The 15,066-nt window shown below is 34.4% G+C and overlaps 1 protein-coding gene across 1 annotated transcript in view; it reads left to right on the top strand.

The window, feature by feature from the left end:
* The window catches only part of ME1 (malic enzyme 1), a 170,758-nt gene that overhangs the window by 129,589 nt on the left and 26,103 nt on the right, over positions 1-15,066 (top strand). Inside the window, exons 8-9 of the mRNA XM_090279624.1 lie at positions 2,865-2,962; positions 4,648-4,761. Of these exons, the coding sequence (XP_090135750.1) occupies positions 2,865-2,962; positions 4,648-4,761 (212 nt within the window). The remainder of the gene's footprint in view (positions 1-2,864; positions 2,963-4,647; positions 4,762-15,066) is intronic.

The following is a 15,066-nucleotide window of genomic DNA, read 5'->3' as shown; positions in this document are numbered from 1 at the left end:
GTGCTCAGGTAGTATGTACTCTAAAGGCCTGGCCCCTGCCTAAACCAATTTACTCCTCCTCCCCCTGCTTTTAATCCCTGTACTTTACCTGATCTGTTTACTTAGTAGCACATGAGGATTACAAGTATTAGATTACATGTCAGTCTCCTTACTAGTTATATATAGTAATTATAGTCATATTAGTAAATTATTGTATTAGGATCCTTCTTCGATAAAAGATAAGACTGGTATTTAATAACCATAGAAAAAGCACAGCATAACTAACTGGTGACTTATTTTAATGTTAAAGTCATATTATACACAAATACAAATAGACATTTCTAAAATTTTAAGAAGACTGAATCTCTTCAGTAGCTTACTAACAATGTTAAACACTAAGTATTCTTTCAAACATAGTGATAGTACAAAGATAAACATTAGCCTCTCTTTCTATGATTGACTAAAAGTTTAGTTGTCAATCTCAAAACAAGTTATTTTTGAATAATTTATTGTGAAAACATATTATTATGAAATATCAACTTGACACATTTACTCCTTGACTGCAGTTAAATTTAAATCAAGGTTGTACCAGGAGGTTAGACCAGGCCATGTATAAGAACCATGTTTTAGTATCTTTTCAGTAGTGCTAAAAAATATCTTTGGGTACTTTATTCTTTAATTCTCTGAAGAGAAGTTTAGGTGTTTCATTATGTCCTCAGAAAATATAGAATATACATATACATATAAATATAAGGCACCGATATCCAGTGTAGATAGGGGCTTATTTTGCCTTAATTGGTATAATATATGTGAACTTAAAACATTTCAAGTTATAATACAGAATGCTCTAGCATAACCATATAAAAATAAGTCACCATATATAGATGGGAACTTTTGTATACAAAGTTCTCTTTAAAATCAAAACAATAATACAAATACAGAGATTGCTGATGATACTCCAACTTTGACTCTTCAGCTGGTTAAATCTTGGGGTGTTGTTAGAATCTCAGAGTTGGGAGGGAACTTAGGAGTCCCTCAAATCCAAACACCTGGCCAGCTTACTTCAAAAGAGCCTGAAATAGAGATAGCTTGAGATACTATTTGTAAATAAGTACTTACCTAGTGAATAGATACCTATACTTCTCTAATTAAAATTCTCTTTTTTATGTATTTAACAATTCTAGTGAATATCTATAGATGTATGAGACAAATACCATCCTAATACTGCCATGGAATCTTTCCTACATAGATCAGCCATATAGTTAAACAGACTTTCATTTTAAATAATCTATAGTAGAGTGGCTTTTGCATAAAGTATGACTTGCAGTAGTTCAGAATTCATTGCAATGGCAACTCAAAATTGCAAGCATTTTATTTTGTTTCAAAATAAAAGCCATGCAAACATACAGGTCTTCAGTAATTGCAATTATACTTTATTGTGATCTTGTCTATGGCTGCAAAATTCTATAAGAAACAAATAACCAAAAGATTGAAAAGAGCAAATATACTGTTTTTGGTACTTGGCATACGTAACACTTCATCATTGTGTCATTCAACAGACCTACTCTAATCTGTTATTGTTGTTTAAATTCGTGTGTTTAAAGTTTAACTAGGCTTTTTTACCCAGCTGAGTGATCTAGGAATCATTATAGGTAGAATGTTACTTTAGAGGAGTAAAATGTAGACACAGCTGGAAAGTTCTGCAAGAAGCTGCAAGATTTTATTTCAGACATGAACCATAAAGAAGTTGAGCTATGTAATTATGTTCAAAGCAAAGAACCGCTCTGTGATCTGTGAAAGCTTATATGGCAAAGTAATAAAATTAGAACTGGTGAAGTTTCTATGACCCTGAGGAAAACTCAGTTTTTATCCTAAATACATTTTACATTAATTTTGTCCAGCACCTTGGGGATCCATTAATGATTATCATAGGTAAGAAGCCATGCTATGGGCCTTTAACAATTTTGTCCCCTTTTCAGAGAACCAGAGTAAAAATATCAATCTGCCATTACTGTTGTTTGCTGATCTTTTTTTTTTTTTTTAATGGTAAGATTCTATCCTTATGATACAACGGCAAGGAAATTGACTTTACCATCGCAGCTTTAGTAGGTGTAGGAGACAATGGATTATCACCTTTATTGCTGTCACACGTTAAGCATTATATGCTAGTAGAATCTATTTTAATTGTTTCAGATTTAAAGTATTCTTTCAGTTTCCATTTTGAATGTGTTTGGACTAAACAAACAATAAACTACTGATGTCTGTAAAAGAAAAAAAAAAAAAAAAAAGCCAATTAAAGGTTGCTACAGCACCAGATTTTTAAATTGCTACTAACTGTTAATTTTTCAAATTGAAAGTTAAAACATTAAATTCCAAGTTATCAAAAAATTATTACCACCAGTACTATTATCAACAACACTTACTGTGTGCCTACTTTGTGTAGAGGGGATCAGTAATAGATATCAGAGCCCCAAGAATAATCAGGTAGAAGAATCTAATAGCTCTTAGTGCTCATCTCATTTAGTACAACTGTTTTACAGAGAAGGAAACTGATATACAAAATAAGTTTTTTAAGTGATTTAGCTATTAAACAGGTTGAGCTGGAATCCATGTCAGAATCCAAACCCATGCTCTTCCTCATCGAATCACCAAATTAGTCACAGAATCTTCTTTTTGGAAAGTTTCAAGAGTATATTAAAATATTGAGGTCAATAGCCTGAAAATTTCACCTTATATGCAAGGATGGGATCAGACAGCCACAGGTTCCCTTCTTGTACTAGTTAACCTGTTATTTAATGATTTCAAGATGTGAATAAAGGTTTGAGGCTTAGAAATCGGCAGGATCTGTTTGAGGATTACTCAAGGAGATTTATCACTTCTTTTAGGAACAGCATCTGTTGCAGTCGCAGGTATCCTTGCAGCTCTTCGAATAACCAAGAACAAACTGTCTGATCAAACAATACTATTCCAAGGAGCTGGAGAGGTACCTGCCTTATATGAACTAATGAACATAGAATACATTTTAATTACTCATTAACTTGAAGTTTGAGGTATTCTTTCAAATTTTTATATATTGTAAATCTAGGTTTTATTGAAAGATTCACAAATTAAGTAATTTATGCATATTAATTTTTCCTAGGAGACTTTAGAGATATAGAGATATTTTTTGCAGTTTTAAATTGGTAGAATTATAGATGTTGTCATAGGATTTAATTATGTATATTTAAGGTGCCATGCAATAACAAAAAGTTTTCAATGTATGCTCATATATAAAAGCCTTTAAAAAATATTTAAGCCATGATATCTGATGCTAACTTTTATAACATCCAGTGTCACATACAAAAATGTTCTTAATTTAACTCACAGTTCATTGTTCACACATATAATTATATTCATGTTTTTAGGATAAAAGTCTTCTGAATTAGAGACTCTTTGTTCATTACAACTGTTCACACACAAAAGAACCAAATCATCTTATATGATTGAAATAAGATGGCAGCAAGACAGGAGTAGGCTGTTTTCTCTTTCCATAAGTTATTCATTTGAAAGAAGAAAACTAGACTCAATACTAATAATTCACCTCCAAAATAGAAATTTAAATGTCAGTGAGTTGAGCTTCTTGTGAGAAAACAGCCAAAATCTGTTTAGAATTATAGAAATACTCTATGGCTATATATATATTTTAAGAAGCTTTATACTTATAAATTTAATATGATTATGAATAAATATATAACACTGGTAGAAATTACCTATATTGTATTGATTTTATTTATTATTAAAACAAAATACCAAACCTAGAACTTAAATGCCAAGATACAGATGTGAAAGTAATCAGAATATAAATCACAAATTCATTTTCCAAACGAAATAAAAATCAAGACTAAATAATTGTTCATTAAAATTTGAGGGTTTTTTAAATTACTGTGGATTGTTACATGCTGTACTTAATTTTAGTAAACATCTTTAAATTCCCAAAGGATTCTGTGGAATGGCACAGGCCTACTCAGTAGGACAGAAGTATTTATGGTTGGATGCCTCAAAACTGTTATTCCTTTGTCCGTGGTAAGGTTTTAGAAGTTTTGTTGATTATGACTAAGTTTATCAAATACTAAAGAAATTCATTCCTTCAATCTTGCAAGAAATTTTACAGTACTTTATTTTCCCAAATTAAGAGAGTAAATAAATGATTGGGAAGACAGATTTTATGTATTTCATTTTATTGCCTAATTGGTCAAGTTCCCATCCAAATTACCAGGCTTCCTTCTTCTAATTTGGCTAGAGGAACTTCAATTCAACAATATACAGTCCAGTAAGCAAGGTTGACTGGTTCATTATTTTAAATTCAATATTTTCTTGTTGAAGCAAATATTAATTATATTAACAGGATTAAAGGTTCTGACAATCAAGGATATTACTGGTTTATTTGTGGCTAGATAGGAAGCCATATAATAGTGGTTCTGTTGTGATAGAAAGAAGAATAATTGTCATTCAGCTTAAACCAACTGTGACAAAAATACTTTGTTTCCAGTACAAATGAACAGCTCTTTTGGTCAATAAACTGCACCATTTTGTACTTCCTTATTAAGAATGACAAAATGGAGTGAAATGTAACTTATTAAGATATTATGTGGAACAACTTTAAACAATTTTTTTATAACCTTTTCTCAGGCTGCCTTAGGGATTGCACACCTGATTGTTATGGCCATGGAAAAAGAAGGTTTACCTAAGGAGGAAGCCATAAAAAAGATATGGCTGGTTGACTCAAAAGGATTGATAGTTAAGGTAAGAATTTGTCATTTTATCCAGAATAAAAATCAATATGCAATTCCAGATGCCCATCTCAGAGACCTACTACTATTTTCACCTACCCCACACCAACTCTGTTAAAAGAGTAGCCATTATCTATGAATGACCATGTCATATAGTCATGCTGATACTTTTCTGAATAAAGAAGAAAAATATGGCTCAGCTACAGACTTTGTGAGGTGATATGAGTAGGCTGTACCAGTTGTTAGTCCACTTGAATTAGTTTAGTTTCCAAGTGAGGCAATTTGATACTGATACAGATGAAGCACCTTGGTATAGTTCCTTTTATTAAGGACTTACTGTCTAAGGGCATACTAGATAGATAGAAAAGAGAAAAAAAATAGCTGCTCTGTTACCTGCTACTTTCTCTCAACCAAATTCTTGCAGATTTGAATGGGAATTCCAGAGGAGGGCTTTAATAAAGATCCTGTTTCAATATTAACAGACTTATGGTTCACTTTCCCCAGCTTTAATATAGATAATAGTAACACTAAATAAGACTAGGTAGGTAACCATGTTGCTACACAGTTGTGAAGCATTGCTATTACTTCTACCATCGGTGCACTTTGATCACACTTCCTTGAACTTCAGGAAAAAATACATGTGAATCCTCTTTCCACATGAAGATGAATTTAAAAAATTAACATAAGCAGAGTCTATGGTAATTTAATTTATAAACAAATGTGAATGTGTACAAACTCTCTGGAAAATGTTGTATGTGTATTATGAGCCTTTAAAAGTTTATGCGTCAGGATGACTTCCGGTCAAGATGGCAACATAGGTAAACACGGCTTGCCTCCTTGAACAATCGCATCAAAATTACAACTAAATTATAGAACAACTATCACTCAGAACTGTCAGAAATCGAGTTGAATGGAAGTCTGACAATTATAGAATTAAAGAAACCACATCCATCCAGATTGATAGGAGAGGGCCAGACTCGGAATGGGCTGGTTCCACACCCATGAGTGGTGGATAAAGATTTGAGAGGGATATCTCAAGAGAGAGGAGTCCCAGCCCTGTACCAGCTCCATAAGCCCAGGGTTCCAGTGCCAGGAACTTAAGTCCCTATATCTTCTGGCTGCAAAAACCATCAGGGATTGAATCAGTGGAAGAAACTTCTGGAGTCCCAAGCAGTTCCTTTTAAAAAAAAAACCCACACAAGGACTTATTCAGACTCACTCCCCCCTGAGCTCCAGCACCAGAGTAGCAGCTTGAAAGGCACCAGTGACATACAGGGAGAAACTGAAGTATCTGGCATCAAGGTGAAAACTGGGGGACAGATTACTCTCAGACAGAAAAGTACAGAGAGGCCATGGTCCCTTTTCTGCATTCTCCACCCCCAGAGGCACAGAGCTGGCATGCAGGTGCCATATCTGAGACTCCATCAACCTGGCTAACAATGTTTGCCCCACCCACCCTAAAGATCCCCTGAGACACCCTCCCACCCAACTTACAGCCCACTTGAGATGTTAAAGGTGGCTTTTTCATATGAATGGCTGATTTTGGCTCATGCTTCACAACTTCCTAAATCCTCTTAAACAAGTAACAGCTGGCTTCTGTGAGCTCCCATCCCCTTTATCTCTTGCTAACTGACCCCAGGCCCATCACTAGCAGCAACAGCTTGGCTTCACCTGGGAATCTTCAAGCCGAGTATAAGTAGCAGCCATCTCATATTGTTTTCTAGCTCATGCAGGATGGCCCCGGGGAAAACACAGGTGAGAACTGACCTTGGTCTGCACCATCCAGAAAACAACAGAGCCTGCACACCCACTGGACACCTACAGACCATGTCAAAGCACCACTATCCCACCCCTTCACAGCTAATCCTCCATGGAGGGCAGAGGTTTGTGGTCAGTGGTCACAGCCAGTCCTTGCAGCTGATTGGCCTGCATAAATCCCTCCCATTGACCTGCCAATAGCAATCAAGGCTCATCTACAAGAAGAGGGTGTACTCAGCCCACACAGAAAGCACACCTCAATTACCCAACTTGGGTGATAGGAGAGTCTGTGCCACTGGACCCTACAGGACACCTACTACATTAGACCACACTACGAAGACAGAGAGTCATAGCAGCTCTGCCTAATACACAGAAACAAACACAAGGAGGCTGCCAAAACAAGGAGACAAAGAAACATGGACCAAATGAAAGAACAGATCAAAACTCTAAAAAAGTGCTAAACAAAATGTAGATAAGCAATCTAAAAAACATTGGTTATAAGGATGCCCAAGGAACTTAGTGAGGACCTTAACAGCATAAAAAAGATCGCGTCAGAAATGAAGGATACACTAATTGAAATAAAGAACAATTTATAGGCAAACAATTTACAGAGTGGATGAAGCTGAGAATCAAGTTAGTGCTTTGAAACATAAGGAACCACAAAACAACCAATCAGAACAACAAGAATAAAATATAATTTTTGAAAAATAAAGATATTATATGCAGCTTCTGGATAGCTTCAAGGGGGGTCCAACATTTGCATCATAAGTATGCCAGAATGAGAAGAGAAAGTGAAGAAATTGGAAATCTATTTGAAAATATAATGAAAGAAAACTTCCCTGATTTGTTGAAGGAAATAGACATACAAGTCAAGGAAACACAGAGTCCCAAACAAGATGGATGCAGAGAGGCTCACATGAAGACATATCATAATTAAAATGCCAAAGGTTAAAGATAAAGAGAAAATCTTAAAAGCAGCAAGAGGAGAGTAGTCAGTTTTCTACTGGGGAGTTCCCATAAGATTGTCAGCTGATTTCTCTAAAGAAACTTTGCTGGAAAGAAGGGATTGGCAAGTAATATTCAGAGTCATGAAAAGCAGAGACCTGCAGCCAAGATTGCTCTGCCCAGGAAAGATGTCATTTACAATCGAAAGACAGATAAAGAGCTTCCCAGACAAGAAAAAGCTAGAGGAGTTCATCATCACCAAACCATTATTTTAGGAAATGTTAAAGGGACTTATTTAAGAAAAAGAAGAAGATCAAAACTATAAACAATAAATTGTCAATAAATACATATCTGTCAACAATTGAATCTAAAAAACTAAGCAAACAAGCAGAACAGAAACAGAATCATAGATATAGAGAACATTTGGATGGTGGCCAGTGGGGCAAGGGCTCTGGGAGAATGGGGGAAAAGGTGAAGGGAGTAAGAAGTACAAATTGGTAGGTACAGAATAGTCAGGGGGTTGTTAAGAGAAAGTATAGGAAATGGAGTAGCCAAAGAACTATATGCATGACTCATGGGCATGATCAAAGGAGGGAGGATCATCAGAGGGAGTAGGGGGTTGCTTGGTGGAGGGAAGCATAGGGGGAAATAATGGAACACTGTAGTAACATAACAATAAAATATAATTTAGAAAAAAGAAAAAAGTTTATGCTTCCACCCTGGCCAAGGTGGCTCAGTTAGTTAGAGCATTGTCCCATAACTGAAAGGTTGTGAAGTTGATTCCCAGTCTAGGCACATAAGAACCATGGTCTGTGTGCGTACACAGCGATGTTTCTCTCTCTCTCTTTCTCTCTCTCTCTCTCTCTCTGTCTCTCCCAAAGCAATGAAAAAATGTCCTGAGTGGGGATTAAAAAAGTGTTTATGCTTCTGATACAGTAATTTTCGTCTAAGAATCTCTCTTGTGGAGATAGACATGTGCATAGTGTTTCATATATGAGGATGTTATCACAGCTTTGCTTACAATAGTGATACATTTTGTCATATATTAATTATAGTAGTGACATTTTATATTTACCTAAATAAAGGATAATTTTGCATTAAATTTTAGAATAGCCATGTAAGTTTATCATACAGGCTTAAAATAGTTTTCAAAGAATGGTAAATAATATTAAAGTATTTAACATATAATGTTATGTGAAAAAAGGGAAACACCATCTTATGTATTGCTATTTTGTTTAAAAATTGAGTTACATATAAAAGTCATAGAAGGAAATGGATCAAATACATATTACTTTAAAACTTGCATTACTTTTATTGTCTTTCTGTATATTCTAAATTCTACCTAGTAATTGTATTTCCTTAAAGTTGGAAAAATGTTTGTTTTTTGAAATTAATATAGACAGAAAAATTTTACCTTAAATGAAGAAAACTCACATGCATAACTTTTATAGCAAATGAGCATCTATAATGCAGTTAAACAAGACAGAAATCACTTTTAAAGCATTTTCTGAGAACCAAATAATAATCATTTTATTAATTTTATAAAATGGCAACTTTATTGTTTATATCTGGGAAAAATATTTTAAATGTCTTGGCTTAAAAATTGCTATTGCTTTGAAGAATCAGTGTAATCCTAAAAAAATTATACACTGTGGGTATGGGACAAATACTGTACTCATAAAATAATAACATACACTGAATGAAATTACCTACGATCAGGCATTATATTAGACTTTGGGGACACATTAAGGACCTTCATCTCAGGAGGCTCGCAGCCTACTAGGGAAAAACTCAAGTCAGGAGTTACAATTCTACATGACAATGTTAATAGAAATATGCTCTTGATGTTGGGGGTGCACAGAGTTGTTGCTCCCAGCTTCACTAGAGAGAGTACTAGGAATACTGAGGGAAATTCTGAGACCCGGTGTCTCTTCAGCTAAGTTTTGAGTGGACATCTTTAACAAGAGCAGTGGAGCAGCAAGTTCATTTGTTGTCGACTGAAGCTAGTGATCCTGTCTTTCATCCCTTCATCTCTTTGTAGTGTCTAGTGCATAACTGATGATAACTATTTTGTTAATAAATGAATTAATGAGTGGCCTTGAAGGCAGAAGAACTGCATTTGAAAAAAGAAAATATTTTGGTATAAGAAACATTTAGGGATTAAGCTTCAAAAGAAGCAGATGACAGGTGACAAAGGTGCTTTTAAATCCTGAAAATGAGCTACTGAAGAAACTTAGGCAGAGGTGGTTTGCCTCTGGTCACTCTGATGACATCATGAAGGGTGGATTAAAATGAGGTGAAACTGAGGAGAGGAAATGGATTACAAAGCTATTGCAATAATACTGATAAAAATTCATTGGGTCCTGAAATAAAGCAGTGACTGTGGGGGTGAGTGAAAAAGTTTGCTTCAGTAAGTATTTAAGAAATAGGGTTAATTAGCATACTTAGTAACTGATTATGTATGGAGGGAGAAGCAGGATAGAGTGGAGACTGGCAGGACCCTTTGGTGTCTAGATAAGTGACGTGGCCATTAATGTATAAAAGAAATAAAGAATGGACCCGGCTACAGGAAAGATAATGAGATCCGTTTTGGACATAGTAAGTTTAAGGTGTCTGTGAAGATCTCAGATCTGTCTTTGGCATTTGGAGATAAGAGACTGAGGTTCAGGTTAAGGTTCTGGGCTCCTGGAGATAGGATTTTGGAATGATCAGCATGTAAATAGTAGGAGCCATGGAAAAAGCTATGAAAATCATGTGAGCTTAGGCATGTAATACTCAAGAATCCAAAAATAAGTGAGTCTGTAATTGTGGTTTTATGATTTCTACTGACTTTTTAATGTGAAATCTTCATAAAAAATACAGATTTTAGCTTCTCAAATAATTTTAACATAGACTTACTGAACTGACACTTCAAATACCATGGATTATAATACTTGGAATAACTGTGAAGTTGTTGCTAGACATAATCAGTCAGTCTTACTTCATGTCCTTTACTTGCCAGAATAAAGAACTGCATGTATTCTGCTTGCCAAGGTAAATAAAGTTACCTTTTAAAGGTTGTTATATATTTAATAGCTTGTGCAGTATTTAATATAAAAGAAACAAATGAAGCTTTAGTTAACCACCTCTTTCATGTTTTTTAAAATAAAAATTATTATGTTGATTTTTGTTACAGAAGTAATAAATCTTAGAATAACTAGTAAATTAGTATAATCTTGCTTTCAAATTTACATGATTTTTTATTCATTGTCCTTTATCCTTAGTACTTTTTCAACCTTTCCTGAAAACCAGTAATAATCATTTTACTAATTTTATTAACTTGCAATGTTTGTAACATGTAAAAATATTATAAAGTTTTAAATAAAATTTTTATTTGTCAAACTCCTTCACTCTTTAAAGAGATAAAAACCAAAAATAAATAAATAAATAAATAAATAAATAAACTGTAAGGTTAACACATTTATGGAGTTACAGCATCATCAGACTAGACATTCTAACATGTTTTCTGTTTTATTTTTAATCACATCTATAAGATTTTCTACTACTCACCTCATATCCATATGTGCAGTTGAATGACTTTATGTTATAAATATCAATGTTTTAAATAATTCTTTATCAGTAAGGTTGTTTGAAATTGATTATATGGTCACTGATAATAGTTAAATACCTTAAGTTAGTATTTTATAACAATATCTATTTAGCCAGCTAATATTAATGTACTTTAATATAAATTAGCTGATATTTGGTTTAATAGAAATTCTTCCAAAATAAAAATTAGAGAATAATTACAATAAAAAAGGGATGAGAAAGGAAAAGAGCTAGCATGAATAATATTTGCATTTTGCAATGATAATTTGGAGAGTTTTCAGAGAGGACAAGAAGCCACAAAACAAACCGATCCGACTCAGTCTATTCTATAAGTAAAGACATTCTTGCTTTCACTGATGAACGAGTCAGTACTAAGACAGAAAAGTCAAAATTAAAAGTAGAGTATTAATACATATCATGAAGGATAGACTTCATCCTACCGAGAATAAGACTGTAGAATTTTGTTTTGGTTTTAGTTTTGTTCTCTTTTAAATAATTCTGTTTTGAATTAATTTAATTCAATTATTTTGCTTTATAGTGCAATGTGTGGTTCCTGTAGAAGGAGATAGTGAATTAAGATATTTTATATGTTGTAAGAGTAGTCTTGACAGTGCAGTTATTTTTTTTCCTAAGAGCTTAATTTTTAGGTCCAGGACTTGAAATTCCATGCTGTCTAGGAAAAGTTTTTCTTTCTCCGTGGGATATTGTCAGAGTTTCAGCCAATGTTGCTATCACCACCTTGAATGATGGTTAATACATTTCACACACTGTGGTTTTAAAAAATTCTAACTCCTAAGAAACTTTGAAGTTTGGTGAAAAGTATCTGGCTTAATTTTTTTTCCTCTCTGTTTCATATAGACTATGATCAATGTATACATATGTATTAAAAAGAACAGAAACAAAAGATTATGTACAAAAGACTATGTACATGAGCCTTTTAAGACAGCCAGAAAATTATGGATATTGATTTTTAATAATACAGAATTAAATACTGATGGTGTTAACCACCTATTTTCTTAAGTCCTGACCATTCTGCACCACTTATTATCCTCTAGCGTGGAAAATACTTTTGTCACATCATTTATCTTTTTTTAATTTGCCGGAGATGATGAAACACAGCTCTGAGGCCTTTAACAAGCTCACAAAGCTTCGTTGCAAGTATTGTATTGCAATGTTTCAGACACTGCACTAGGAAGGTACTGTGTAAAGATACAAAGAAGGGCCACATTCAACTCCAATAAACTAATGATGTGACAACAAAAACAGGTGAGTAAAATGGGGCCAGTTGTCCAAGCAGGTGTGGATTCAAGGAAAGCACTTAATGGAAGAGTTCTCTCTGTGTTTGTGCATGCATGTGTAAGGGGGACTACATATTCATCAGTGGCAATCTAGAATTAATTTTTTGTACCTATCCTGGGTCATTGAATGCTAACCCAAAATATTGACCATCTTTGCCGCATACCCTCCTGACCCTTACCAGAATGTTATGTGCTTTCGATAAAGGTAATAATTTATTATGTTGTATCTTCTTTTCTACTGTACTAAGAATCAGCATAAAATAAGGGAGAGGGGAGATTAAAGAAATTCCTAGCTATCCATAATATATTTGGTTTCATTAGAGACTCCTGGAAAAAAAACAAACACTACAGAATTTGGGATTTCTGAGATAAGTGCCCCCCACCAGCACTTTGCCAAAAGAGGGCAAAAAGCTGAAATGCTAAGGATCCTGGAAAGGGAGAATGAAGGAAAAATAAATCTATATATCCAGCTCAAGTGATTGGCATAAAGAATGTGGATTCCCAATTTTATTTTGAAAAAAAAGGAGAAAAATAAGCCATTGCTACCTAAAACAGAAGCCCAGAGATAAAGATGGTTGCCTTAATATTACCAGTTTCAGAGACAGTCACATTCCAATACTTTTTAAAATCTAGACCAGATCATCACATCAACTTTGAAAATGGTATAGCAAATACTTAGGAGACCTTTATTTTGTCTTGATTCTTCTGTTTTTGGCAAGTAAAGCCCTTCAGTAATGCTGGGATTACCATTTTGTGATTCCTGGCCTTCTGTCAGCATTCTCTCAGCACTCATCAGCCACCACCACCAGTGATCAAACCTTGGGGGTGAGGCTGTGTTATGTTTCTCACCAGAGGCATGTGTTCAGGCCAAGTTCTGGCTTTGGTGGGTAGGAGTTGCCAGGGCTGTGGCTATGATTGATAAAGTAAGACACTCAGCTCACGATAACAGCATACCTCTTCTTTTCAGACAGTGTTTATCTGTCTTCTTTATGATTTGCTTCTCATTCCGAGAAGGCTTAGGGGCTTAACCGACATTTTGTTGTCAGCCAAAAAAAGCAGTACTAGAAATCTTTAATTGTCACTTTACATTATTCTGTAGCTTTCCTTCTTTAGAACTTATTTTATACTTTTTTGAAAACATATCACTACGTCTTAAAAATGTATCTGGTAGAGATATGATAAAACCGTTAGTGCAGTGATTCTCAAAACTGACTAATTGTTCTAATCACCAGGGAAAATTTAAAAATAAATAAACACATCCCTGGCTGGGTAGCTCAGTTGGTTAGAGTGTCATCCCAATACACCAAGGTTGCAGGTTCAATCCCTGGTCAGGGCACATACAAGATCAACCAATGAATGCATAAATAAGTGGAACAACAAAAATCAATGTTTGTCTCTCTCTCTCTCTCCTCTCTTTCTCTCTCTCTACAAAATTAATAAATAAAATAATTAAAATGAACACAGATTTCAGGGCTTCATCTGGAATTGAATTAGAATATTTGGAAACAGGGTTTAGTTATCTATTTTTCCTTAGGTGAGTCTGGTGCTCAGTTAGCTTTCGGAAGAACAGATCTGGCTCATTTTTATCAGCACTGGCATCATCACCAATCCAAACCATTTTCTATATGGAGAAGCAAACATCCTTGAAAATATCAAAGGAATTGCTTAAGATCATGAGTGAATGAAAGATTACCTGAGTCTTAGTCCCAAATTCTATTTCTAACACTTGTATATATTATATATATCCAAGTGGAGAGGTTTTATTTAGTTCTCTGAATATTAGTAGAAGCTTTTTAGAAGTAACAAAATTAATTTCCATTAAATTTATTGGAATGCATTCTGCTGCTAGTTTTTATTCATCTCCTTAGCCAATAAAACTTATTACAAACTAATGATATATTGCAATAATCAACAGATAGATAGGAGGACAACATTGTAAAATACAGTTGACCCTTGAATAACGCCCAGGGGCCCTCTGCATCCGTGGACTCCCAACCACTATTTGAAAAGCACAGATATTTATTGAAAAAAAATTGCATATAAGTGGACCCACACAGTTCAAACCTGTGTTGTCTAAGTTTCAACTGATACATTTAGAATTTTTTAAATTTGCTGTTTTAAATAATCTGAGATATTGAATTTATTTTTTTCATTATTGAATTAAGAAAATGAGGATTATGTATTTGTAGCTCTATATTCAATCCAAATGGAGACTAGACCCTCATCTCTTACTTACATGCTACTTGTAGGGACAGTATAATTGATATTTTACCTGGTGGAATTTGGTTATTTCAGCTGCTAATAAAATCAGTTCTAAGACTTACTTTTTTTTTAAGAAAGAGAAAAGAGGGAGGGGAGGGAGAAAGAGAGGGAGAGAAACATTAATGTAAGAGAGAAACATTAATTGGTTGCCTCTGGCACATGCCCCAACCAGGGACAGAACCTGCAATCCAGGCATGTGCCATCGCAAGGAATTGAACCAGTAACCCTTCACTTTGTGGAATGATGCCAAGCCAACTGAGCCACACTGGTCAGGGCTAAGACTTTATGCTAATTTTATCATCTCATGGGTAGGCTATTTCATGGCTTGGTAATTAATGAAAATGAATGATTTCCATCTTGTGGAATAATGTGCATATTTATTTTGAAATATTGCATTGGCCAAAAGGTTTGTTTGTTTTTTCCGTAAGATAGCTCTAGTAGCACTTGTTATCTTTAACTTTATTTGA

This window comes from Furipterus horrens, unplaced genomic scaffold, assembly GCF_987537825.1.
Source record: "Furipterus horrens unplaced genomic scaffold, mFurHor1.1.pri manual_scaffold_6, whole genome shotgun sequence".
In the NCBI taxonomy this organism is placed as follows: domain Eukaryota; kingdom Metazoa; phylum Chordata; class Mammalia; order Chiroptera; family Furipteridae; genus Furipterus; species Furipterus horrens.
This window is presented reverse-complemented; position numbering and strand designations above follow the sequence as displayed.